Consider the following 26,133-nt stretch of genomic DNA (forward strand, 5'->3'; position numbering starts at 1 on the left):
GAGTGATCATTGTTGAAAGTTTTTCAAATTTATTAATTAAATATTATGTACTAGGTAAAAAAGAAACATGTTACGGTATTATTAAACCATGATAAATCATGAATCGTTATAATCGAGATATTCCTCTCGTTTGTAAAAAGTATAGTCTGTATTAGGGAAATATTCATGATGATTCTTTGAAGAGTATATATCAGTTAGCGCTAAATAATATATTGTTCTTCTTAGTTATAATCAATTTTTCACTGGATTTAAAAAAAATACCTTTCCTCGTATGTTTAACTCGTTTAACTAAAAGGATTATTACTATTGTTATTATTATTATTTTTAATACGTACAATCAGTTAATTAACTGCAGGTCCAATTATAATTTTCACACAAATACAATTTTTACTTTACATGTTTCGTATTCAAATGCATTTCAAGTGATATAAGCATAAAAATATTTTCTTTTTAATCTAATTTACAGAAAGTTATGTGGAACGATATGCATCTCATGGAAGGGTATATTCTGTATTCCGTATATTCCGTATTTAAAGACCAAGGGTATATTCCGTACAAATACGTTTCGGCACAAACAATCTGGTCAAATATTTTGTCTCGTTTTGATTCAAAATCTCCTACTAAGTTAATTAAAGTGAAAGCAAATGAAAGGCTAAAAAATTTATTACAACCCTTTATATAGATATTAGGGTGGTCCTTCGTTTTCGACTTCCGAGGCTTTTCGAGTCTCATCCTCTAAAATTGCCCTAAACCATACCAAAGTAACCCATGAGAAAAATTTGCTCAATCGATTCATATCAATAAATGGTGCCGCAAGCAACCCGAAGCTTTCAATGGATTTACAATATACAGTATGAATCAAAGGTCCCTTGTAAGTTTAGAGTGGCTAGAGGGAGTGACACCATACCTTAAATAGGGATTGTGAAGGTAAAACTGCATCTATAGGAGTATAGTACAACTATGGCTGGCATCTTGAATTCAGGATTAATTTTTTTAATAGGAAGGGCTCATGTAACGCGTTTTAGGATGCTTTCTTTTTACCACAGACACACGCCTCAAGTTATTTCCAAATTATCTCTAACAATTTAATAGTTATTACCTCCACAATATCTGCTTAAAAAATTACAACTGGCTCTCCAAACTTACAAGGTACCCTCACCTCATATTGTATATTGTAAATGCATTCAAAACTTGAGGTGCTGTTTAATATTATTCAATTGAGATAATTTTTCTCATGGCCTACTTTGACCTTTTTTTTGGGGGAGGGGGAGAGGTGAGACTCAAAGAAACTCCTAAGTCGAAAAATAAGGATCACTTAATATAAATATTTAGATAAACAATTTTACACGTTTATAGTTACACAACACACACGCACACTGAAATAAATAGAAAGGAAGAAAGAATGAGGAAAAGTAAGACAGACAGAAAAGAGATTGAGACATAGATATCAGTCGAGATTATACATTTATAGTAATAAATTATTCTGAAAAGCTATTCGCCCATCGCAACCAAATTTTATAATAACATCCATAACTTTAAATATTTCAAATATTTAAAGCAGTACCGGTAATACATAGTTTTATTTTAGTATGACTACTAGTTGTTGCGCACAAGCCTTCGGCCTCTGTTTACCATTGAGTAAAATCGTGCTTAATTAAAAACAAATTTTTTGCTTGCTTTATGCATACCATAGTTTGGAAATCTAATAATTAAGCTGAAAGGATACTGTTTAATTTGGAATTGGATACTCATAATGTATTATTGTAGAAATACACAAATATCAATATTCAAATATAAATATGATTACAGCCCTTGTCCTATCTTGAAATAACTAAAATTAAAACAATCTAATTTTTATAGTTGGAATCAGGTTGGTAACCAGCCCAAAAATTTAGGGGGATGGCTGAAGTTAGGGGGGGCCCGATCCAACCATATTATACTTCATCACCATATTATAGTTCATTTGCAAGCCTATCGTGAAAATTTTAGGGGGGACAGCAAAAATTTAGGGGGGATAGACCCCCGTGGATACGGGCCTGGTTGCAATTAAATAGTCATAATAGTTTTAAATTTGCGAGTTGTCTGCATGCCACTGGCATCTAGTGGCATGCAGACAAACGGGTAACGCAAGTAGTGACACTTATTAGTTTGACTATATACTAATAGGATTAAGCGTTACTCACAGACGGAGATGGTTTGTATTACAAGAAGGGTGTTCTGGAGTATCTACTTTGTGAACTTATACGTCATAATGATATGAATCAAAAGGACACAACATGCACTTGTATTTAATTGGTTATCACCGAATTGAATAGATTTGTTTATGTTTTGTTTTTCACACAACACTAAAAAAAAAAAAAAAAAAAAACACGGTTACGAGCCCCTTGACTTGTGACTCTCTGTCTTTAGCGTGCTTCTGACGAAGAATTTCGCATTTTAGTTGTTTCCAATGGCATGCGTTAGCGTAAGCTACTTTTCAGCATTTCAGCATTTTAAGTAATAAAATAAACTCATTAATTTCTTTTCCGACCTCCCATAGTCACAGAATTTTATGACTGTTCAATAAATACTACCTGCACAAAACTCTCTCAAATTGGTCTTTCTGGTTTGGCTGCTTATCTGTGGAATCAGGTAGATTTAGCTGTCAGTAAGTTAGAACCCATACAAACGGGACGTATTCTGTACAGCAAAGGATAACTAATTTAAGATAAGCTTTATTCTTCTGTGATGAAAATTCCCTCTTAAAGAAAATAAATGTTCTCGAAATTTTCTAATTTCAACAAGTAATATTTTCTCAGAATTGATTTGAATCACTGTACTATAAAAAAATTACAGTTCATATCCGTGATATACTCAGCAGCAAGGTTAGATTCGAAACGCCAAAGAGAGCGTACGTGAACAGTGTATTAAAATTCGATTTTCAACACTGATTTTCTACGTCTCTCTCTCTCTTTCTCTACTTACTCATTATTAATAATCTTAGAAGAAAGAACGTAATCATTAAAAAGCAAAAAGTTAACGTGAACCTTTTTTTGATGACGTAAATGAAAAAGTGATGACGCAAGTGAATAGTGTTCAATACATATATCCAAAGGTATATACAGTATATGTTTGAAGAGAATAATAGTTATATTATAAACGTATCTTAAACAAAGTCTAAGTAAATTACAGTTATTTATATCTTACACTATTGAGGTTCAACACGACTTAACGTTTAAGGGCGACGATGATTACTTACATTTCATTTATTCTTTAATATTAATATATGCTACAATGCAAATGAACAAGAATCCCATGGAATTATACTATTACAAGTGTGCCATCTTTTATACTATCTCTTGATACCCCTTGCAACTTTTTAACTTACAGTCTAAAACGATGAAATTTCATACCATACAAATATTACAAGGGAATATTGATTGACATGCTCTGCAACAAGGCTGTAACTTGTGGGAGGAAAGGGGGAAACTGCTTCCCTAGGAAAGCTCCCCGCGGTTCGAAGGGGGCCCATTTTAAGACAAAATTTTCTTATTTCATATACAATATGAACATGAAATTATAAATGAAGCATCAAACAGATTCACTACATTACTTAAACTAAACAGCTCGCAAAAAGTAAATAAAAAATGTGTCGTTGACCCATTTCATAAAAAACGTATACAATTAGGGGCTCTAGAAATAATATTTATTCATATGACTTTGAGATTTGTCAATATTGTTCCCTTAATTAATTTGTCATGTATGGAACAGTCCCAGGCGCGTAACTAACGGCCCCGCAGAACTTGCCGTGTGGGAGGGCCCACAGGTCCGGGGGCATAAAGAGTAAGAGAAAGATGGAAAGAGTGGGCCCAAGAATTAGAAAAACAACTTTCTTCTAGGGGGCCAAAATACGCGTATTAATGCTTGCCCCCAGAAAAAAATCTAAATTACAGCGCTGCTTTGCAGTACCACTAGATCAATGGTGTTGTCAATCCAATAGAAAGTAATATGTTTCCAAATTCACTACCAAATTACTTATTTCAAATTTACATATTAAAAGAAAAATTACAATACCACACTTACTATTCCGTGTTACAAACTAAGAACGTTACAGTTATCACAAACATCGAAAAGCAACCGAACTTTGGAGGTTTCAACAACAGTAATAACAGCAACGAGACGGATGGGATAATAGATATCTGAAGTACCCTAGTATCGAATACTGAGATAATGATTTTATGTGTACTGAATAAGTAAACGGTTATAAGAATTTGAAAATTTTACAATTTTAAGGTGACTTTATTTCGAAAAATGTGCTTAGATTCATATCACATCTAATCACGCAGATGGTTTTCAATAGATATGAAGATCTCCATGGTAGTTTCGAACAATTTGATTCCCAAACCGTTCTTGCGATTTGAATAATATTGGTAAAAAAATTCTATACTGCTTAAAATGGAATATTTATGAGAACTTTATAAAACAGTTGTTGTTTTCCTTTGCTTTTATATCATTAGAAAAATTGATTTTGATGGTTGAAATTACAGTAAGTTCTATGGATCATATAATTTCAAGCAATGTTCCAAACTTCAACAGTGTTTATCATATCTCCTGGATCATATTGTACCAGATCACGATCATAGTGTTCCAGACGAAGATAGTTTGCATGTCCACTGCCATACGCACCTCACTTGTCTTATATTGCTGTAGAAATCTCCAAAATTAGGTGGCTTTTTGTCCTGTGATATTGTAGCGCACTTAGTTTGCAACACTGAGTAATGTGTGGTATTGTAAGCTTTCGTTTAACCATGTAGGTTTTGAATATGTAATAAGCTAACATAGTGTCATTTGAAAAAGAATACACTTACGTTGATTGGCAGCACTGTTAATCAGGTAGTATTGCAGAGTGTGTCGAACAATATCACTCTGTTGACTTTTGCATAGTACGAAATGTGAACGTTTTTTTTAAATTTATTACCTTAAAAGTTACGAAGGGTATCAAGATAAATGGTCCATATATAATCTTCATGATCATTACCAATGTCTACGAATCAAATTATTAGGAACATACAGTAAAGTGTCCACTCTTTATGATAGAATGGACAGTATTATTTTCTTCGTTGAAATGAACGAGGATTCTCTAAAAGTTCTAATTTATCTTTTATAGTTGTTAATTAATTATTTACATTGTACACATGAAATATACTCCTTGTATATAAAGTTAATACTAATTAAGTGCAAGCTATTTATACATATTCTACTTATATTTGAGAGAAGTACTCTTTGTGAATTAATCTTATATTCTAAAACGGTTACTATTTTTTTTTTTTGTAATGCGTTGAGATTACTGTAATAGGTTCAGCTCAACACTTGATTCTTCCGGTTAATAAAACATATCAAGCAATTCACCTGTATCTTATTGGTGGACATTCTTTTGAACACGTGAAAGAATATTACAATTTCAATGCTAATTATGAAAATTATTTACTAATTCATTCAAATAAACAAAAGAACAAATTCTACTCTTTCACGTAGAAAATACACGAAGAAAAGAACAAGGCAACATTCGACACTAATAGAATTTTGCGATTGAAAAATAAAATGAAATCTTTCAGTTTAACATCCAACGATTATGCTCTTCAAAGGCTAAGGGAGACGGATGATTAAGGAAATCAATGATAATGAAACAACTAATGCAATTAGAATGTGGGGGGAAACGAGAGTTCATTCAAGGACACGATGTTGTCCGCCACAAATTTAATTGGTCGAGAATCAAACCAGGGACCCACCACACCTAAGCGTTCTACCACTAAACCACCGTGCTCCCATTTTGTATATGAAGAAACATTATTTTAGCAATCTGAAGTTTCAATAGCTCAGCAGTGTTTTGTTTACCAGATTCAACTGACAACAACACAAATTTGAGGGAAGAAACAAATGTTAGTTAAAGTACGCCATTTTAATATTTTCCAACAATTTTTTTCTCAGTCTAACCAGGCGAATAATTTCAAGTATAAAGGCTATGGGCAACTTTCGTTTATTCTTTTATCATTAATATTTCTACCCTAAAACAACTGTAGCAGCTTAATCAAGAAAATTAAAGTTTGAAATTTATTCAACTTAAGTTCATTGTAAATTTATAAATGAAAGCATAAAGACAAGGAAATTTAATTTAGAAAAAAACGTAAGACTTTGGAGTTTGATTAGAAGAACACAGAAATCGCTTATGTTGTACGCAACCGTATATTGTCTCATTGCATCGCATTCCACAAATGTCTGTTCTACTGTTACGTTTCCTCGTCTCATCAGGGGCGAAGCTCTGTCGCATACCATTCTCTCTTTTTCTCTTAGGGAATGCACATGGCAACTTTGGATGACATATTGGTTTTCCCCAGTTGAAACAAAATTGTTACTCGATGACTCCTAGCTAATGTTACCAATAATCACTATGTCGATTGCAGAAGAAAGACAGGAAGGAAGGCAGTTTATTGTTGTTAATGGTTCTTCCAGAACAAACAATTCGAACGGGACGAAACAAAAGATAATTTCACGATTTTTTAAAGAAAATCTTTATTTATTTGTTTCTGAATACTTTATACTTGCATTTTGATGCACTACAGTAGTTCCTTCATGTATTCCACTTGTAACACTTTCTGTCTCTTTTGTCGCGACAGATTTGTTTGCCGAACTATGCTCTCTTTCGTTTCAACAAAGCAGAAAACGTAAACAAACAACGTCATCGTAATCTACCCTCTTTGATTTGAATTAGGTTTCTAATAGCTTTTATAACTTTCTCTAGTTACCAAGGTACTTCAGGTTAGGTAGGTTATTTGTTAACTACGTCTCTTAATTACTTTTAAGGAATAATAAATCTTAGTTTTTGATCGGTGATAACAAAGATTTTAGGTTTATTTGCCAAACATTAAACTCCGAAAGGGAATATTTGCATAAAGAATGTTGTGATCTCAGTAATACTTTATTAATACAGAGAAACCTTTTTAAAAGTATTAGCTCTGTGCTAAAAAATTATTAAATCACAAAAATGAAATTTTCATACCACACTCATTACAGTAATATACAAGAGTATGTAGCTTAATAGTTTAGAAAAACACAAATCTCTAGCTACTATTCTATTTCTATAACATTAGGTAATCTACTGATTATTCATGCTTATTATGATTATAAAAAAGGAAACAAAAAAGTATGTAATGAGCTATTAAACTAATTTTGTGCAATGTTTAGCTAATGAAAGATGCATGTTTCTTTCTAAAACAATAATGTGCATGTCATATTTTAATGAAGGTGCAATTTCTTCCAAATAAAATAAAATAGTGCATTTTTTGTTGAATTAATTTGAACGAAACGTAAAAGAAAATAATTTACTATATAATTGCAAAATGCCAGTAAAAATGCTACTTTGCTCATGGATTGCTTTTGTATATAGTTTATTTGAAATGATAACCTCAACGAAATATCAAGTTTACGCATAGTTACAAAAATATGTAATATTTCTCCACAGGGTCAGTATATTTTAAAATACAATATTTCTAAATTAAGAGAGGATATAAATGGAATTGAATATTTGGTAATTTAAAATTTAAAATTTATTACTAAATAATAATTTAAACGTATATATTTATGGATGTATGAACTTAATTAAATGAATATATGAAACAATTTATGGAAAATGTACTTTTAGTAATAATTTAAGTATTACATTTCCATGCTTACTACAGAAATAGGCCAAGTTGAAAACCTGGCTTATTAAATATTTCGTAAATAATCGTGAATTACGTGTGTTAACTACAGATGACCTTTCATTTAGAAATATTTAATATTTAAATAAACAATTTTTTGAAGTAGGATTTAAATTAAAATTCATTTTAAAACTTATACAATTAATAATTTTATATCAATCACTACTTTCTTTATTCAGAGAGTACGATCCAAAATCTTTCCTGACAGAAGCTTAAAGTAATATTAAGGTAATAATTCAAAGGTAATATTAAATTTGTTTCTGATTATTTCCCATAATATCTGTACATGAGTGGTTGGAAAGCAATATTTATAAACAGCAATCAGTATAATTTTCAACTATAAACCATAAAGAATAATAATTAACAAAATGGTAAAATATTTTATAGAATGATTGGCAATGCAGCCGCAGAGAACGAAAGCATTTGGCTATTGGGTTTTCTAAATCAATTGATGTCTTTCGAAATACGTTTGCAAATTACCGTAAATGATTTGTCAATTGTGACAAGTTTGTGATGACATACGAAAAGTTAAGATCGTAACTTTGAAGTACCATTTCAAGTCTCAAGTAAAACTGAAATTATGCTAATGTGTCCATCATATGAAAAGAAAAATACTCATAACTCCAGAATTTGATTCTAAAGAAATGATAAAAATATGAGTATTTCAAGTGTGATCTCCAAACATTTGTTAACACAGGGTAATTTTAGCTTTTTATTTCTTCGTCGTTAAGAAAATAAAGATGGCCCATCTTGGCTATCAATTCTTAATTCTCTCTGAAATTTTTAATATTGAAAAGTACTGGTATATATATATATATATATATATATATATATATATATATATATATATATATACGAGTATAGTATATTGGTCATGCCAGAAAGATGTGTTGAATCGAACGCGAAATGTTAATCGTTAAAAGATAATAACAGTTAAGAAACTGTTGTTTGCTAACTACGCAGAAATATTATTTATATTGGCTACCAGTATCATATTGTAATACTTTATTACAGGTATCCGAATATGGTACTCAAAGTAAGCAACGTCAGCATTAAGTAAGAAAATGTTATGTACTTTTGGAAAATATTATACTTTTACAAAGGTTATTATAACAAAAATATACTCTATGATTGAAGCTATACTAATATGCCAGTTGATTTCTAAGGGCATCAGTTTTACAAATAAATTACTTTTTTTGCAATCCATGAACAATTTACAACTCAAAGAATAATCTTCATGTAATTTAATTTCTTTTGAAAAATGCCATTCAGGTTTCAAAATGAAAACTGGGAGAAAATAATACAAAAACGTACTTGGAGCTTTGGTAGGGGAGGAAGGCAAGTCCGCCACTAAAGGCAGACGCCTGCTTCCTGTTTCTACACTGTCCGCGGCCTCGGGAACTGGTGGAGAGGGAAAGAAGAAAAAAGAGAAAAAGAAAAAGACGAAGAGATGTTAGTATAGATGTTTTGAAGTTTTTTTCAAGTAAAAACAGTTAAAGAACAAGAAACCAAAGAGAAACAGTGAATAACTACAATTAAATCCAAAAAATGTTTTTGTTCGCTACTGACAAAAATTTATTTAAGTCTTTTAGTGTTCATAATTCATTACACATAAGCTAAAATTAACTTGTTTGAAAATAAAAACCAGTGTAACTATATTTAATGCTTTTTAAAGACATACGATAGAAGACATTCTTAATATTCAACTTAGGAAATATTAATATTTTCAACAATCCAACAAAAAATAGATGAAAAAGAATATTATATTCACATTTAAGATAAAATGTCATAGCAGAAAAACAAAAACGTATTGAAGATCGCACAAATAATAAAGATAAACATTGGCATAGTGTAAAGATACCTTGTACCATATTGTGTCTTGTTTTGGAAGGTACAAGATACTAAATTGTTCATGCTTTTTAAATGTATTCACATGCAAATTGTTGTTCAAATATTATTTTTAACATATAGTACAAACGGATATTAAGTCAATAATACAAAAATTATGTTCGAATATAAGTTTAACTTTCAAATAAATGTTTTTATGGTATCTGTACGTATATAGTACTGTGAATTTAGTGTCGAATCTGTTAGAAAATTGTATTTTGGAATTTATGTCTCTTCTATTTCTTATTACAATTATTATAAATCCATTTAAAATTTACTCTTCGATTGAATAAATTGTTTCTACTACATTAATCATAAATTATGAAGAAATTCTTGAAATAAGGATTGTACATTTCATTAGTGTCTCTAATAATATATCCAGTGACATATGTATAGTTTCTCATCTGATTTTAGATCAAATTATCTTCTCAAAATTATTATACATAAAATTGTTGGATATAAAATCATTGCACTTATTTTTAATATGCAATTCTACTTGTTTATTTCTGTACTTTAAATATTATTATATTTTTGCCTTTATATTAACTATAAGATCATTGTTTAAGTGTTGTTTTTGCCATCTCAGTTTAAGTAATTATTATACAATAGTGATTGCAAATAGGTTAATTATTTTATCCTTCAGAAAAATATTTTTTGCAGAGATAGTATTAAAAAATAAATGGAAAAATCATTAATTTTACAAGTGAAAATTTATTTTATTATAAATCAAAAAGTGTTGTTATCAATAATAGTGAATACGAATATAGTTTAAAAACTGCATATGTTATTTACTTTTCTGGAAGACTGTACATACAGATTTAACTTTATATGAACTTTGTCTAACTTAAGTAAGAGCGCAAAAAATTGACATTACTGGAAACTTGTCTTGTATTCTGAATATTCTGAATAAAATAATTAAAACATCGATAGATCGTTTTACCATTAATTTAATCCCCATAAGTTATTAGATTGATTTATTCTTTCTTGAAGAGTAACTCGGTTCTTTCTAATTTATGTAGTGGAAGAATGAAGATGTAGTACCAATGAATTTTTCAATACTATTTATCATTGCTGCATATAAATATTTTATGATTTACAGGAATAAGATATAATCTTTCACTAACACGCCTAATTTGAAAATTTCTATACGATATAGAAAAATTATCACATATCTTCTGCGTTTGATTTTACATATTTAACATAAAAATACAAAATTCTAGACACTGTAAAGCAAATACGATAATTTTTATTTGTATCCTTTATAATTCAACAATAAATATTTTATAATGTAACTACGTAAAATGTTATATATTTATAAATTAACTTTAAATTCATTATCATGTGCATTATGCTATTCACCGAAGAAGAATTTATGAAAAGGAAATTGAAAATTACTATAAATTTTATTTTAATATTTAGAATGGTACATACACTGATAATTTGTCAATGTAAAATATATTAAGCAAATCTCATGGAAAATTGAATAAAATTTTTCTTGTTTCTTGTTAAAATCGTGTTTCGTGAATCAAGTAGCAAAAAATTATTGATGTAAGAACAGAAGTTTAATATAGTTTAACTAAATTTGAAAGGAAAGTTGCAAAAGGCTAATCAGAATGATGTTCACTTTTAACTTTGTTTCTATGGAACTCAAGAAAATAAATGAAAATGGAAGAGGATGTAATAAGGATATTGAATGTAAAAGTACATAAAATAGCAATGAAATAACTCGTATGAATTATATGTATGATCAAACAATATAAATAGATATATAACTACAGCATCATCCTGAAAATTACTAAAATAAATTAACTACAGACTTAATGGTTTATAACTATAATTAAGAATTACGTATCTACAGTTAATATTATATTATAGTCTAAAGAAAACTACATTACTTTTTCATATGTGATTTATATAATCAATTATATTTTGGAAATGAATATAATAAACCATTTTCTACATATATACTCCATGCAGAAACGAGCTACTATAGTATAAACGCTTGCACGCTTATCCACATACACACAAAGAGGAAAAATAGATATGAAAAGTACATACCTTGTTTAGAATGGAAAAAATCAGTTTCCCACATAGATGTTACGTATGGTGTTATTAATATAGCTTACCTTAACTTAAATTTACAACAACACCAACAAACAAGAATTGATATTGCCCAATAAGTCAAGATTACTATAACATGATATCAAAATAGATGGACAATTGTAAAACTCCAAAACTGGAGCCTAATAAAATAATAACTTTTCCAAAATACTTTGAACTTTTGAAATCTGAAGTTAGATTGTTGCTATTTCTGAACTTTATAAGTATTTTAATACTTATAACAAGCAAGTGTATTTATATCTCACAGCGGTTATCAATATATTTCGGCAACTGCGTCCCCTTTCCCTTAGCCACCTATATTAAATTGTGCCAGTGAATGAGATATGTGTATTTTGCGTGTTAGAATACACCGTATACCAAATGTCGTGCCATTACGTTTAGCAGTTCAATTATTCGTAATTACTTTTCCTGTTGTTTTGCTAAATCGAATTCGTATTTGTATTCTGTGAACCAAATCACATATAACAAATTTTGTGCTTATATGTCCATCAGTTTGAAAGAAACAAATAATAATTGTGAAAAATCATTTTAACCCCTTTAATTCCCTTAAATTTGTAGCTCCTAAGCTCAATGATTTAGATATGTGATGATGAGTAAGTGAGTAGATAAATTAATTTATACTTAGAGATATATACTTAATACTGCTGATGAAAAATAACAACCAATTTATTATTATTATTATTATTATTATTATTATTATTATTATTATTACGCCAACAATTTTTAAAATACATGTGAGAAAACCATATATAAGATACAAAAATAAGATCGTTATAGGAAACAGGACTTTAATTCTTTTCGATCTCCGTTCATCTACATATAACGCATGACTCCCAATTCTTCTTACGCAAGAGAAAGAAATAAAATTTAATTGAGAATTTTGAAGTTAACTCATTACTCTTGGTTTCTAACAAAGGATGAATATTAGTTTTCAAGATTTATGTAAAAACTGAATAAATCGAAGAGAAAATATAACATTTCAAGTTAACTTGAAGCTGAAGGTCGCAAATGAATTGAAGAGATAATATATAAATGGCTCAAACCATATAAATTTGTCAGATTGAAATTAAAAAGAAAAAACTGTATTTAAAATCAATTTTTGGCTATTGATTGACAAACAAATATTAATTAATTTTATTAATATGGTTTTACAAAAATTGGAACAATCTCTTTGACAGTATATGATAATGACACAAAGTTATTTCAGTTGCAAGCTACAGTAGCTCTTACAACAATATAAGATAAGCATTTACATGAATAACTTGTAAATGGTACCAACATAACATGAGATAATTTCTGTGCTTGTAACTGTGTGAATCACTAACAAACTATCCATGATCTTGAAAAATGTCTTTCAGTCCTTGAACTCTCTTCAGAAGGTATTTGATAGAAAAAGAGAGAAACACATTTATTATCGTAAATAATCGTAAACACTATAAATTTTGATGCATTTAAAAAAAATAGATAGAGAGTGCTTAAAATTTTTCTCTTTCAAATTGATATCATATAGATCTATTTCTATTTAATAAGTTAAATTAAGAATGAAGATGACCAACTAAGCATCGGACAGTAGGACATTCTTTCTAACAACCGTTCGTATAGCTTGGTTGGATTGGAGTTTAGTGTCCCCTTTGAGGACTGACGCTATATGAGACTTGACATATTGCTTAACGTGGAATCCGAACCACATGAGCTTCTACCAGGAATCGATCCTGGGTGTCGCACACCGAAGGCTTGTACGCTAGCCGTATAGTCAAGAGGGAGATCAACCGTTCGTATAAATTTAAGTTCGACACTATATTCAAATAAAAGTAGTATTGGGAACGATTGACTATTAGATTATAAATATTGAGTCTATTAGGTTATAGTTATCTTTAAAATAGATTAAATCTTGTTGAAAGTATCAGCAAAGTATAGTATTTTTGTAAAAGAATAATTTTCAAATTCTCTTTTGCACACATGTCATTAAGAACTCAGTGACGGTGTATGGAAGTGAGGATACTTCCAATATTCGCAAGTTTACATGGAACCAATAATTCAAAGTCATTGTCAAGTTCTTCTAATGCAGTGGTTCCAAAACAAATGAGCGCACTCCCAGAGAAGATGTAAAAGATCAGTGGGTAATAGAGTAGAAGACAATGAAAGATTATGCCATATAGGCTAATGGAAATGATAAGATACAATTATTCAATGAAGTTTCATCTCAAATTAAACTACGGATACCATTTATGAAAGTCAAGTATGGTACTAAATCAATGATGGGAAAACAGGGCATGGAGTTTGCATAGTTTACACAAGTGTGAGTTAGTTAAAATATATTGGTTACCAATGCTCTAACAAATATTTTCGTCGTTTTAAAGATGTATTCCTCCTATTTTTCTGAGTATAGCATTGTGTGTGCCTCAAACTCCCGCAATGCATATGAAAGTCATTGCTTGTTTTTGAAATGGAAGATGACACAATAGAATAAATAATATCATTGTTTAATTTGTTATGAATTGGTAATTATTAAATTACATAAGCACAATTACATTGATGTGTGATTTTCTGAAAACGGCTGTTATAATAACCTCAATAAACAATCTCCATTATCACAAGCCCTATTCATGCTTCTTTGATGGGATAAAGCTTACTTTCCGAGGTCATTATCAATTCATAATATTGCCATAAGATTCCCGGAGTCTGCATATTACCAAAGGTTGATATTGCAGACACAAAGGTACAATGTAACCGTGGCTAATTCTTTCCTATCAGAGTGTATTCCGAGTTAATGTTTATCTTGTTTTTGTTGAGAACAATGTTTTACAGGTTTAGTTTGTGCAGTAAGTTAGTATAAAATTACTTTATTTCATGGCTTTTTCCCCATGATATTTAATTTTTTGAGGGGTGATTTTTATGATGTTATTTTTAGGTATTTATAAATGCTAATGCAATTTATATAATGGATTAAACGAAGATTGATATAACTAATCATTAAGACAGTTATAACGGAGGTATACGTACTATAAGTTTACAAGTATTTTGTAGATTACACTGCAATTCAAGGATTATATATTTTTAATCATATTAAACTAACGCTAGTTCGGTCCCAGATTATGTGAGTTTGTGGTAGACAATATTGTGACCGTGAGTTTTCTCATGGATTTTCCGTTTTATTTCATATCCTCTCCTCGTCGCACTAATTTTCCCATAATCATTAACTTTCATTAATTATCTTCTTCTTTAACCTACTTTAACCGGCATAGCGATGAATCAGTAAACTAAAGATTTAATTAGTTTAATTTATAATACCTTTAACTATATAGATTACTTAGATAGATCGATTTTAGTTTTAAGTTCCTGTCCAGCATACAGATTATTGAGACGGAATCTAAAATTTAACGCGAAATAAAACCTTGCATACTATTTCCGAGGTGTAACTTAGAATCCTGCACACACAAGAGTAGTACAATAACCACTCGTGAATTACTTGATAATCCTGTACTTCTTCACTTTGTAATTAATTCAGTGCCTTAAGAAATTCGAAATTTAGTGTCCATAGAAACAAACTCTTATTATTGGATATTATATTGTGTAGCATTATTGTAATTTATTTCCAGTGTCAAGCCAATGCAACCAGCATTATTGCAATTTATTTCACATGTCAAGTCAATCTAGTCAGCATTATTGTAATTTATTTATTGCGATAAGCTAATCCAGTCAGAATTATTGTCATTTATTTCATCTGTCAATCCAATCCAGTTAACATTATTGTTATTTATTTCCTGTGACAAACTAATCCAGCCAGCATTATTGTCACTTATTTACTATATTAAGTCAATTGTCAGCATTATTGTAACTTATTTCCTGTGTCAAACCAATCCAGTCAGCGTTATTATAATTTATTTCCTGTGTCAAGCCAATCTAGCTAGCATTATTGTCATTTATTTCCTGTGTCAAGCCAATCCAGTCATCAATATAGGTAATAATTTCTCTACGATGCCATATAAGAGCGCTATCTGCATTTTCCCTTTCTGTACTCCTGTACACGAAGAACTTCAATTAGAACTTTATACACCCAGTGCTTCAGATACGAGTGACATGTGTAGCTTACTTTAAAGATTTCGACCTCTTCATCCACATGATATATGATAACCTTACTTATTATGAAGTTCCGTATTGTTTAATTTCCTCTATTTATCCTTTTATGTCTTTCTGCATCAAATAATTTACTTTCAAAACTGAAGCATCATTTAGGTTTTGCTTGGAGGAGAAAACTCTCTGATATAAGTATATTTCATGTTTTCCGTGAGTATATTATTAGACTATTGATTGAAATGCATACATATATCGAATTCAGAGCGGGACAATTGCCCCTCCCTACTGAAAGTCCAAATGAGGCCAATGTTTCATAAACCTCCAGAGTAAGTGTAAAAGTGAACGAATATTCAGCTTCTCTTTAAATTCTTATTCAAAACATTTTAAATAATATACCAATACTAGTTGCTTCCAAATATGATCAGGTTAGGGATGGTGGATGTGCCGGAACACCAAATGACACAATTATTTGCTTAAACTCTCATCCATTTTCAATAATTCTTTTTCAATATCCTAAAGGTTTCAAAATGTTCTTCAGCAGTTGTTATTATTCATTTGTTGATATTTTGTCTCCTTATTAGTAATTAAAACCCACAACGATCAATGAAATCTGAAACACACGTCTTCTTTAATGGTCACCCAATATGAAATTTGACCATAACATTAGGTAGCAGTCAATAATAATTTACATTGTTTAAAATGTCATTATATATATATATATATATATATATATATATATATATATATATATATATATATATATATATATATATATAAAGAAATTTACATTCGAAAGACGTTATATACGCTAGAAGTGTGTAATTCTAATTTTTGTCAAAATTACCATTTTTACCTGATAAGAAGGCGAGATCTAAGATATAGGTAAATAATTATTCAAATCGGATGAGTGTTACATAAATAATGGCGTCAACGTTATCTGATTCAGGGGTAGAGCGCTCACCTCTGGTGCGAGTGGTCCCTGGTTCGATCCCAGGCCATGTAAGGTTATGATGGACAACGTCGTGTCCGTGAGATTTTCCAGGGTTCTCCAGCTTTCTCCCACATTCTAATTCCACTGATTCTTCCATAATTACCCACTTCACTAATCATGCGTCTCCTTTAGCCTGCAGGGCATAAACGCGAGATCTAAAACTAGAATATTCATTTCTTAAGGTAAACCTGTTTACAATAGTTAGAGGTAATATATCTTTACATTGGGAGACACGGTGGCTCAGCGGTAGAGTGCTTATCTCTGGTGTGTGGGGTCACTGTTTCGATCCCCGCCCAAGTAAGCTTGTGGTGGACGACTTCCTGTCCGTGGGTTTTCTCGGTGTACTCCCGTTTCCTCCCACTATTCATTCCACCATTTCTTTCATCATCATTCACTTGCTTTAATCATAGTCTCCCTTCGCCGAAAGGGTAAAATCATGGGACGTTAAACTGAAATATGTCTTTACATTGTTTCAAGTCATGGATACAGGGACAGAATTAGGGATAGTTGGGCGCGTGATTGATGGGGTGCCTCGAATTTCATGTTTGCCCCGGGTGACCAAAAACTCTAGTTGCGGGGCTGCGTGGATACGAACCTTAAAAAGAATAGTACGCCCACTATATCTGGCACAATATTTCTACATTCAATTTCTTATTTGTGACGATTATGAGGGTCAACTATTTTGGAAAGAGAGAGTACTTAAGAATATTTCTCTCGTTGATCTATTTCTATTATTTTCTTGTTATTTATCCTGAGACAAATGAAAAAAGAAAACTCGTTACGAAGTAGAACTTTCTAGCACCCTGTTGTAACTCATTTTTCCTATGCTGTATGAGCGTCTAGTGTTCTTATCTGTGTGTCGACAGTGAAATATACGACAACACTTTGATAGCCTCCCATGTATCAGATCACGCGATCATCACCAGGGTGCCACTATGTTGAGAAGAGAGTACGGGAAGAAAGCCAGGAGGAGAATAACAAATTGGACAAGCACATCGCGTGCAGCAAACAATGACACAATCTGACTTTAGTTACACGGCCTCCCATTATAGAAGGCTATATGATTTATTACCTTGTCACGGCCTTTTTGACTTCAGTTGCCAGAGATTTATTAAGTTAATGTTCCAACGTTTTACATTTGCGTCATTTTGTAGAAGGAACTTCTAGATTTTCTTTCTTAACACTCTAATTTGTTCATGAAAGTCTGTGTTTGAAGATCAATGTAGAGTATGTTTTCTGCTTTTCTTTTTTCTGTTAATTATACAAAACGTAAAGAGGTCACAACTATCTCTTCCTCAGGTTTGCTTGATAATTTAACAGTAATGACAAATTCCATTATCATGGTTTCAATCCTAACAATTTCAAATTTATATATAAGAGTTTTCACGTTTATTTAATGGTAGATCATTCACTTCCGTTAAGAGAAGTCCCTTATTATTTGTATTGCACATTATTAACAGTATCTTTACGATTTTTTCATATATTTTTGCCAAAAAGTTTAGATTATGATAAAAATTCAACTTACATAAATTTCGACTTACACAAAAATCTAAAATGATTTATTTATGTAAGTCGTAGACTGTCTATATTCATCAGACTGAAAACACCATTTATTCCCGACTATCAAGAGACAAAAATTTAATGTCAAATCTGTCACCGTTTCCATTATTTAAGTTTTTTTTTATATTCCGACTTTTGTCTCAAAACCAAACTTCGTAGATTACGTAAGGAAATCATAAACTATCTTTGAGCTAAGTTCGACCCAAATCAGCGTAACTATCTTTGAGAAATTACAGTTCACAAATGGACAAATAACACAATGGAAGATGACAGTGGGTAGTCAAGAGAGTCGCCAGTAGGATCAGCATAATGTTTATCTTTTTGATACTAATATTTGGGAGTCATTTCAAACATATTCTATAAATCTGCATATAATTTCTCTTTTAGAACACCCTGTAGTACCGTCTGTCAAAATATTTACATTGCTCCGTAATTATTCTTTCCACAGGAAATAAATCCTTTACGTTTATATATGCACAGTATAGTTAACATTGACCTCTTTCATCTTCCCCTTTATATTTTATGTTTCTCAAGAGCTGGGGAAATTTCCCATTTCGACAGTAAACATTTCCCTTACTACCAGTGTGACATGTACAAATGAGAGGAAAATGGTGCCAGGCAAAAGCAAACAAAAAAAAAGCTTACTGTGTTATTTAATCTGTTCATTAGCAACGAATCGATAAATATGCATAATTTCAGCACAACATGTTGATGAAGTGCTCCTAGGGAAAAGATAGGGAGGTGGAGGACGAGGGGCCACTGGGTACTGCAAAATGCAATCCAATCAGGTAATAGCGTTGTCAACGTTAGTTAGCCAACCTTCTGATTCAGTCCTTAAGTTCGATAATTAGATTTACCTGGCAATCTGACAGGGTGGCCTATTTACTACTCTACTCATCCTCTTTTCCACCCTATTTTATCCCCTTCACTAAATGTGGAAAAAATAAACGATGCTTATTAGACAAGGGGAAATTACCAATTTATGGAACAGCGTGTCAAATCATTCCATGTGAAAAATTATTCTAATGCTTTTTTTTTCCTTTTATAAAAGTACCACTTTCGTTTCTGTTAAAATATATAGGGCGTTGGTTGCAATAATAGTGCAGTTATCACATCAATATTTTCTTGTAATTGTATCATTTTTAACGAAGAAATGAAATGACATGTTATTGTACTGATATTTACTATATTTTAGGAAGTTTAATGGCTAGGCATATGGAAATCATAAAACTATGTGCACAGTAATATTTAAGAATCTGAAAATATACTGTTAACATGTGTTTGAAAATTTCTAGTTTATTATATTAGTTGAACTATATCTAAAATGTATGATCATCTTTATCTTTAACAATTTAATTTTAGTATATTCTTTCAATGCAAATGTATCCTGTTGTAAAAGTTTAATTTATTCTTTTGGAATTGTATTTTGATTTGTTGGCAAATTACTAGACCAATGCATATTAGATGATAATTCAACTTATCCTGCCCTCTCCACTGGTCTAATGGCTAACGAATGGGTATGCTACACTACCCGTGATCCTAGGTTTGATTCCCTGACAGGGATAATTGAACACACTATGGTGGCTCGTATTGAACACATTATCAGTCTCAACTGTCTAGCTGCATTAGTTATTTGAAATAATAGAGAAATAATGACTTCGAGAAGAGTTAGTACCAAGCTTACAGCTGAAATCTAGAACTCAGCCTTGGCAAGAATAGCTATATAGATGGAGTATTGATATCGCAGTATAAGAGCTGGATGCAAAGCGACTGTTAATAGTAACTTTTAGGTTCATAGTGGAGTGTTAACTAAGTTTTTGAAGCTCCTTTCTTGCTGTCATATAGTTAATTGGCGAGGCTATTACTAGAGAGAGTAAGATGTTACAGTTGAACTCAAGAAATATACACATACACACATACACAGAAAGAGCCAAAGACTGAAGACAAGTGGCGGGACTGTAGTGTTGGTCAGTAGACAATGAGGGTACGTACTTGAAAGTACATTATACCAAGTATCAAGTAAGAAAATACTATAAGAAGTTAGTTGTTGTATGCGTACGAGGAAAGAAGACTTCAAGTTGCAAACAAAACACTACACAGGAAATAGTTTATGGATAAACGTACCTATGAAGGTTTCCTATTGTGACGTTTTTCTGCATATTATACTCTGATGGGAATTGAATAACACGGTAAGAGTAAACTTACAAATTAGTTATTAAGTTAGTCAAAACTCAAAACAATTGACTTAAGCAACTGATAGAAACAACTGCCTAAAATTATAACGAAATACTTTGGATAGTTTAATAATTACCTGTACCTTGGGCAGAAAGTGCTCATACATGTGCACTATACTTAATAGAATGTTAATTTAATATTAACAAAAGAAGAATGTTTTTAATATCTGTAAGAGATATTATGGGATAGTGTTATGTAGTGAGTTGCTATGTAAAGGTTTATGGATACCTAATCATCTTGTATGTGTGCATGACAATTTGAATGAAAATACATAAAAGTGTATCAACTAATAAACCATTTGATACCGTTCATCGACTTTATAATTTTGATAGAAAAGGTGAGAATAATAATATGTATAATTATTAAAGATATTTTTACATGCAAACTATTACTACCACTCGAGATTCATATATCATCGATCGAACCAGGTTGACGACTACCCTTGGTGAGTCGTTATAAAAATTTTGGTGCCTTCACACCGGGATTAGCTAAAAATTTTGGTTTACCTCACCCGGGAATTGCTGTAAATTCATATCCCGAAGCAAAGTAAGGGTGAATTTACTTTTGTAATAAAGTTAATGAATACAAATTTCACAAGACTGAGAAGTGGTAGAATAATTATAAGAAAAATGAACGGTGAGGGAATAGAAAATGAATCCAATGAGGGTGATAACGGTGAACATAGTGTAGCACCAGGAATGACATTCGAAGAACGAATCTTGCTAACCTTACAGCGGCAAGAACAATGTCGAAAGGATGATTTTGAGGCCATGAAACAAAATTTGGTCGAATTGAAGCAGACGATAGAACAGAAGATAGAACAGAAGTCTGAAGAATCCAATAAGCAATACGAGAAATTGAAGCAGACGATAGAACAGAAGATAGAACAGAAGTCTGAAGAATCCAATAAGCAATACGAGGAATTGAAGCAGACGATAGAACAGAAGATGGAACAGAAGTAAGATGAAACGAAACAGTCAATTGTCCAGGCGATGAATCACATCTCCTCGCAGTTCGAGGAAAAGTTAAAAAAATATCTGAGGATTGTCAAGATAAGCACAATCACCAAATCCAAGAAATCAGTGATGTAAAAAAGGATTTAGAAGTAATAGAATCTTCTGTTCAACAGCAAAAGATTCAGGTCATCAATAATTCTAACAACATACGTGCAAATACGCAATTGATAGCTACTCTACAGGAAGAAGTTAGGACGCTACAGGTTAAGGACAACACATACCACAATAATATGGGTAGTGAGCGCTTGGAGTTTCCCCACTCACCAGAGATGACTTCGCCTTCCCCTGTGTCTGATGAGGATATTATTTTGGAAGAAATTCATCCGAAGAGGACAGATGGGCGGAAAAGGGATAGTGCAACGACACATTACGTCATGGATAGGAATTGTCACCCAATAAGTACACGGAATGATAAAAGAAAGGTAAAGTTAAGTGTTAAGATGAGTGAAATACGGGCTATGAGTAAATTCAGTGGTAAATGTAATGAAAACGCTACTTCTTTCCTGGAAAAATTTCAGGACGAATGCAATATAATGAGTATAGATAGATCACAATATATGAAATTAATCCCTCATGTATTACTCCCACCATGTTCTTTATGGTTTAAAGCAGTACGCGATCACATCAATACATATGAGGAATTCAAAGCGGCATTGATCGCGAATTATGAAAATGACTTTTTGCTTGCAAATCGAGATGCCACCATTAGAAATCAACATTTCAATCCTCGTTTGCACAAATCTGTTGTAGAGTTTGTTGTAAATACATACAACGAATTAAAAGTCGTTAATCCCTTGCAATCGGAATCTAGAATAATAGCATCGATTCGAAATTTGCTCCCATTTAAGTTACAACAGATCTTGTTCTCTACACAGTGTATGAGTTTCAACCATTTATTAATGCTTGTCCAATGCTATGAAACCCAATACCATGCAATGAATCAACAAGCAGGAGTAGGTAAAAGTAAAAATAATTCAGATCATTTTGTACCTGTTCGGAATCTAAATATCAGAAGTGTGAACGATGCGGAACACAACCTAAGCCGAGTAAATTCTAGCAATCAAAACGAGCAAAGTAGGCAAAGTTACGTAGGGAATACGCCTAACCTAATTAATCGTAGCAATCCTTATGTTAGACCATATAATCAAAATAGGTTTAAAAATAGACGGAATGTATGGCGAAATTCTAGGAATACAGCAAACTACGTGGATAGACGTAATTGGAGGTCAAGAGATGGCACTTCGCATCAAGATCCAGGTATCGAAGTAATTCCTGTACAGAACAGTAATACGGGACATAATCATGATTGTGCAGTACAATGTACTTTATTAGAATCATATGCAAGTATGAATGTAAGCTGATTACCGTTAATGAAATTAGGTTAAACCCATATCAGTTATAGATTCTTGTGAACTTTTATTTTCAATTTTATGAGTTAATGTTGATAATGAAAACGACTTTTGTGAATACTTGAAGTGCTTAGATATAGTTTTAGACAGACTGGAAAGTTAATTTTCAAATGATTTTAATTCTCTCTTGTTAATGTGAAGAATTATAATTCGATTCATAAATGATTAAAAGCAAAGGTTATTTATATTAGATTGATTTGTGTTGAAAACTTAATTGTCAAAGATTATGTTAAGTATAAGATTCATTCTATTAAGTTAATTATTCAACGACTATCTTGAATGAAATTCTTCTATATTTTGATGCCTTATAGATCCAATATTTATTTTAAAATATCACCCAATATAATTATTATATAAAGCGCCCTGGATAATGGTAACTCATGTTTTAACTGTAATTGCCTCTTACGATTTTGACTTCGTACCCTTCAAAGATTAAATAAATGGGCGACGACATTTTAATAATAAAATAAATATAATTAATGTAATGAAAGATAAGTATTAATGAAGTGAAAGATTTGTTATAAATGTATCTATATCTATAATATGTAATGAAGATACATACGAGGGTCGATCAAAATGTGATGGACATATGTAATGTAAGATCATTATTGTAAACGGACCAGTGGTTCTTGAAGATAAAAGCCAAGCTCGTTTATGACTTTTATATTCAGTCCAATTGTCGGGCGACATTTTATATAACGAAATACTTTGGATAGTTTAATAATTACCTGTACCTTGGGCAGAAAGTGCTCATACATGTGCACTATACTTAATAGAATGTTAATTTAATATTAACAAAAGAAGAATGTTTTTAATATCTGTAAGAGATATTATGGGATAGTGTTATGTAGTGAGTTGCTATGTAAAGGTTTATGGATACCTAATCATCTTGTATGTGTGCATGACAATTTGAATGAAAATACATAAAAGTGTATCAACTAATAAACCATTTGATACCGTTCATCGACTTTATAATTTTGATAGAAAAGGTGAGAATAATAATATGTATAATTATTAAAGATATTTTTACATGCAAACTATTACTACCACTCGAGATTCATATATCATCGATCGAACCAGGTTGACGACTACCCTTGGTGAGTCGTTATAAAATGAACTGACGTTATTAGAAAGTGGCAACTTATAAATTATTTCTTCCATAGATGGCACTATATACAATAAATGGCTTAATATCAGTGGTTTGGTACTTCAGTTTCAGCACGGAAACATTTGGAAATACCCTCGTATCTTGTGATGTCATTTGACCGTCAGCCCGACTCCTGTAACGATCATCGCTCAGCTACGCCAAGATTTTATAGTGAGCATGGAGTGAAATACACCAGACAAAGAATCAGCATTTGCACGATAGCTACTTGCCTAAATAACTGCTTGTATGGCCCTTCGGGGTGGTTACACCGGATGGATTCTTTCTATTCGTTGATAGATTAGATTCCTTAGAGAATCGGGAGTTTACTGGTTTATTTAAATTGATAAACTACTTTTTGTTGTTTGACTTACGAGTAAACCAATCGTAGTTCAAATCAAACAAAAAATTAAAAGTAACATATGTTCGTGCTTTCAGTTTCATCAATAAAATTCTTACATTTAATAAATTGCTTACATTTTCAACAACATCTGCTACCATTCACACCATCACCGTGCATCAGCACCACACAGTTAAAAACTTCTCGTTGGTTTATATGGTACCACCAACTCGCTGCATCTATTTATTACCTGTCCGTTCGGAGGGAATATAAACGATTAAGTCCAGCAAGTGGTTCAATATACAACGACTGAATATAGCGGAGAACAATTTACAATAATTTATGATAATGCTAAAAATCGTAAGTAATCATAAGTGATGATTACAATTGTAAATACAGTCAGGTCACACCATAATCACATTGATAAAGTTTGTTTTCATAAAAAAAAAAAAAAAACTCGAGGCTTGTGTGTTTCTGATGAATGCAAATTGATATCATGAAGATAGGTCATGTAAACAATGAAAATGATTTATGTTTACAAAGGCAATATCGGCTCTCTGAACCAACTGAAACAAGCCATTACAACATTCATCAAGAGCACTTCATACTTGGAACTTTGAAAAGTATTTTGCTAACAAGATAAAGCGATAGAATTTCTTTATTTCTTTATTATGTTTTCACAAATGTGACTTCCCTCAGGAGCTCCCACTTAATGAATATTACAGTATATATATACATATACATAGACCGTTTTTGTTCTATGAAAACTAGTATTAAAACCGGAAGTATTAATAAATTTCAACACTTCTGGCTTTGGTAGAGTGTTGCGGGTTGTGATAATATATTCTTTTTAGAAGTTGAATCGATTGCAGAAAGCTATTTTTCGCTATTTATTTCCGTTTTTGTTCTATGGCGATAAATGTTGAAATCAGAAATGCTTAATTTGAACCCACTCCTGATTTCAATACTGGGTTAACGTAGGAGATGGAACCTATTCTTGAGATGCTGAACCGATTGGGATCAGTTGTCTTACCATGTTTACTCTATAAAAATCAGTATTGAAACCTTAATTAGCAGTAAATTTCAACCGTTTCTAGTTTTGTTAGAAGGTTTTGGGTTCTGTTGATATGTTTTCTTGAAATCGTGAATCGATTGTAGGAAACCTATTGCCATTGTCTATTACCATTTTTGTTGTACGGTGAAATGTTGAAATACACAATTGTTAATTTGAACCATTTTCGGTTTGAGTAAAGGGTTAATGGAGAAGATGAAACCTATTCTTGGTACGCTGAATCGATTGCCCCCCCCCAAAAAAAAAAAACACTTCTTGGTATCTGATTTTTTCTCCTCTACAGAAATCAGTAACGAAACCGGAAGTAATGATAAATTTGAACCATTTTCTATTTTAGTAGAACGTTGTGGATCGTTTGCAAAAGAACAGCTTTTTACTATCTGTTACTGTTTTTATTCTATGGTGAAAAAAATTGAAACTGGAAATGGATAATTTGCGCCACTTCCGCTTTGAATAAAGAGTTAACGGAGGAGATGGAACCTATTTCTGTGACGCTGAATCGATTACAAACAACCGTTTTGCGATCTGGAAGTAATAATAAATTT

At 31.4% G+C, this 26,133-nt stretch overlaps 1 protein-coding gene across 5 annotated transcripts in view; it reads right to left on the reverse strand.

Annotated features, from left to right (window-relative positions):
- LOC145662942 (tolloid-like protein 1) overlaps positions 1 to 26,133 on the reverse strand; it is a 964,318-nt gene that overhangs the window by 98,246 nt on the left and 839,939 nt on the right. For 3 of the 5 annotated variants that reach the window (XR_014127127.1, XM_081728973.1, XM_081728974.1), the window contains one exon: positions 9,051 to 9,137. The exons of the other annotated variants lie outside the window; for them this stretch is intronic. Coding sequence is in view for 2 of the 3 variants with exons in the window: in XM_081728973.1 (XP_081585099.1) it covers positions 9,051 to 9,137 (87 nt within the window). In the remaining variant the exon portion in view is untranslated. The remainder of the gene's footprint in view (positions 1 to 9,050; positions 9,138 to 26,133) is intronic. 5 annotated transcript variants of the gene reach the window in all.

This window comes from Thermobia domestica, chromosome 10, assembly GCF_964235325.1.
Source record: "Thermobia domestica chromosome 10, izTheDome1.hap1.1, whole genome shotgun sequence".
NCBI classification, from domain to species: Eukaryota; Metazoa; Arthropoda; class Insecta; order Zygentoma; family Lepismatidae; genus Thermobia; species Thermobia domestica.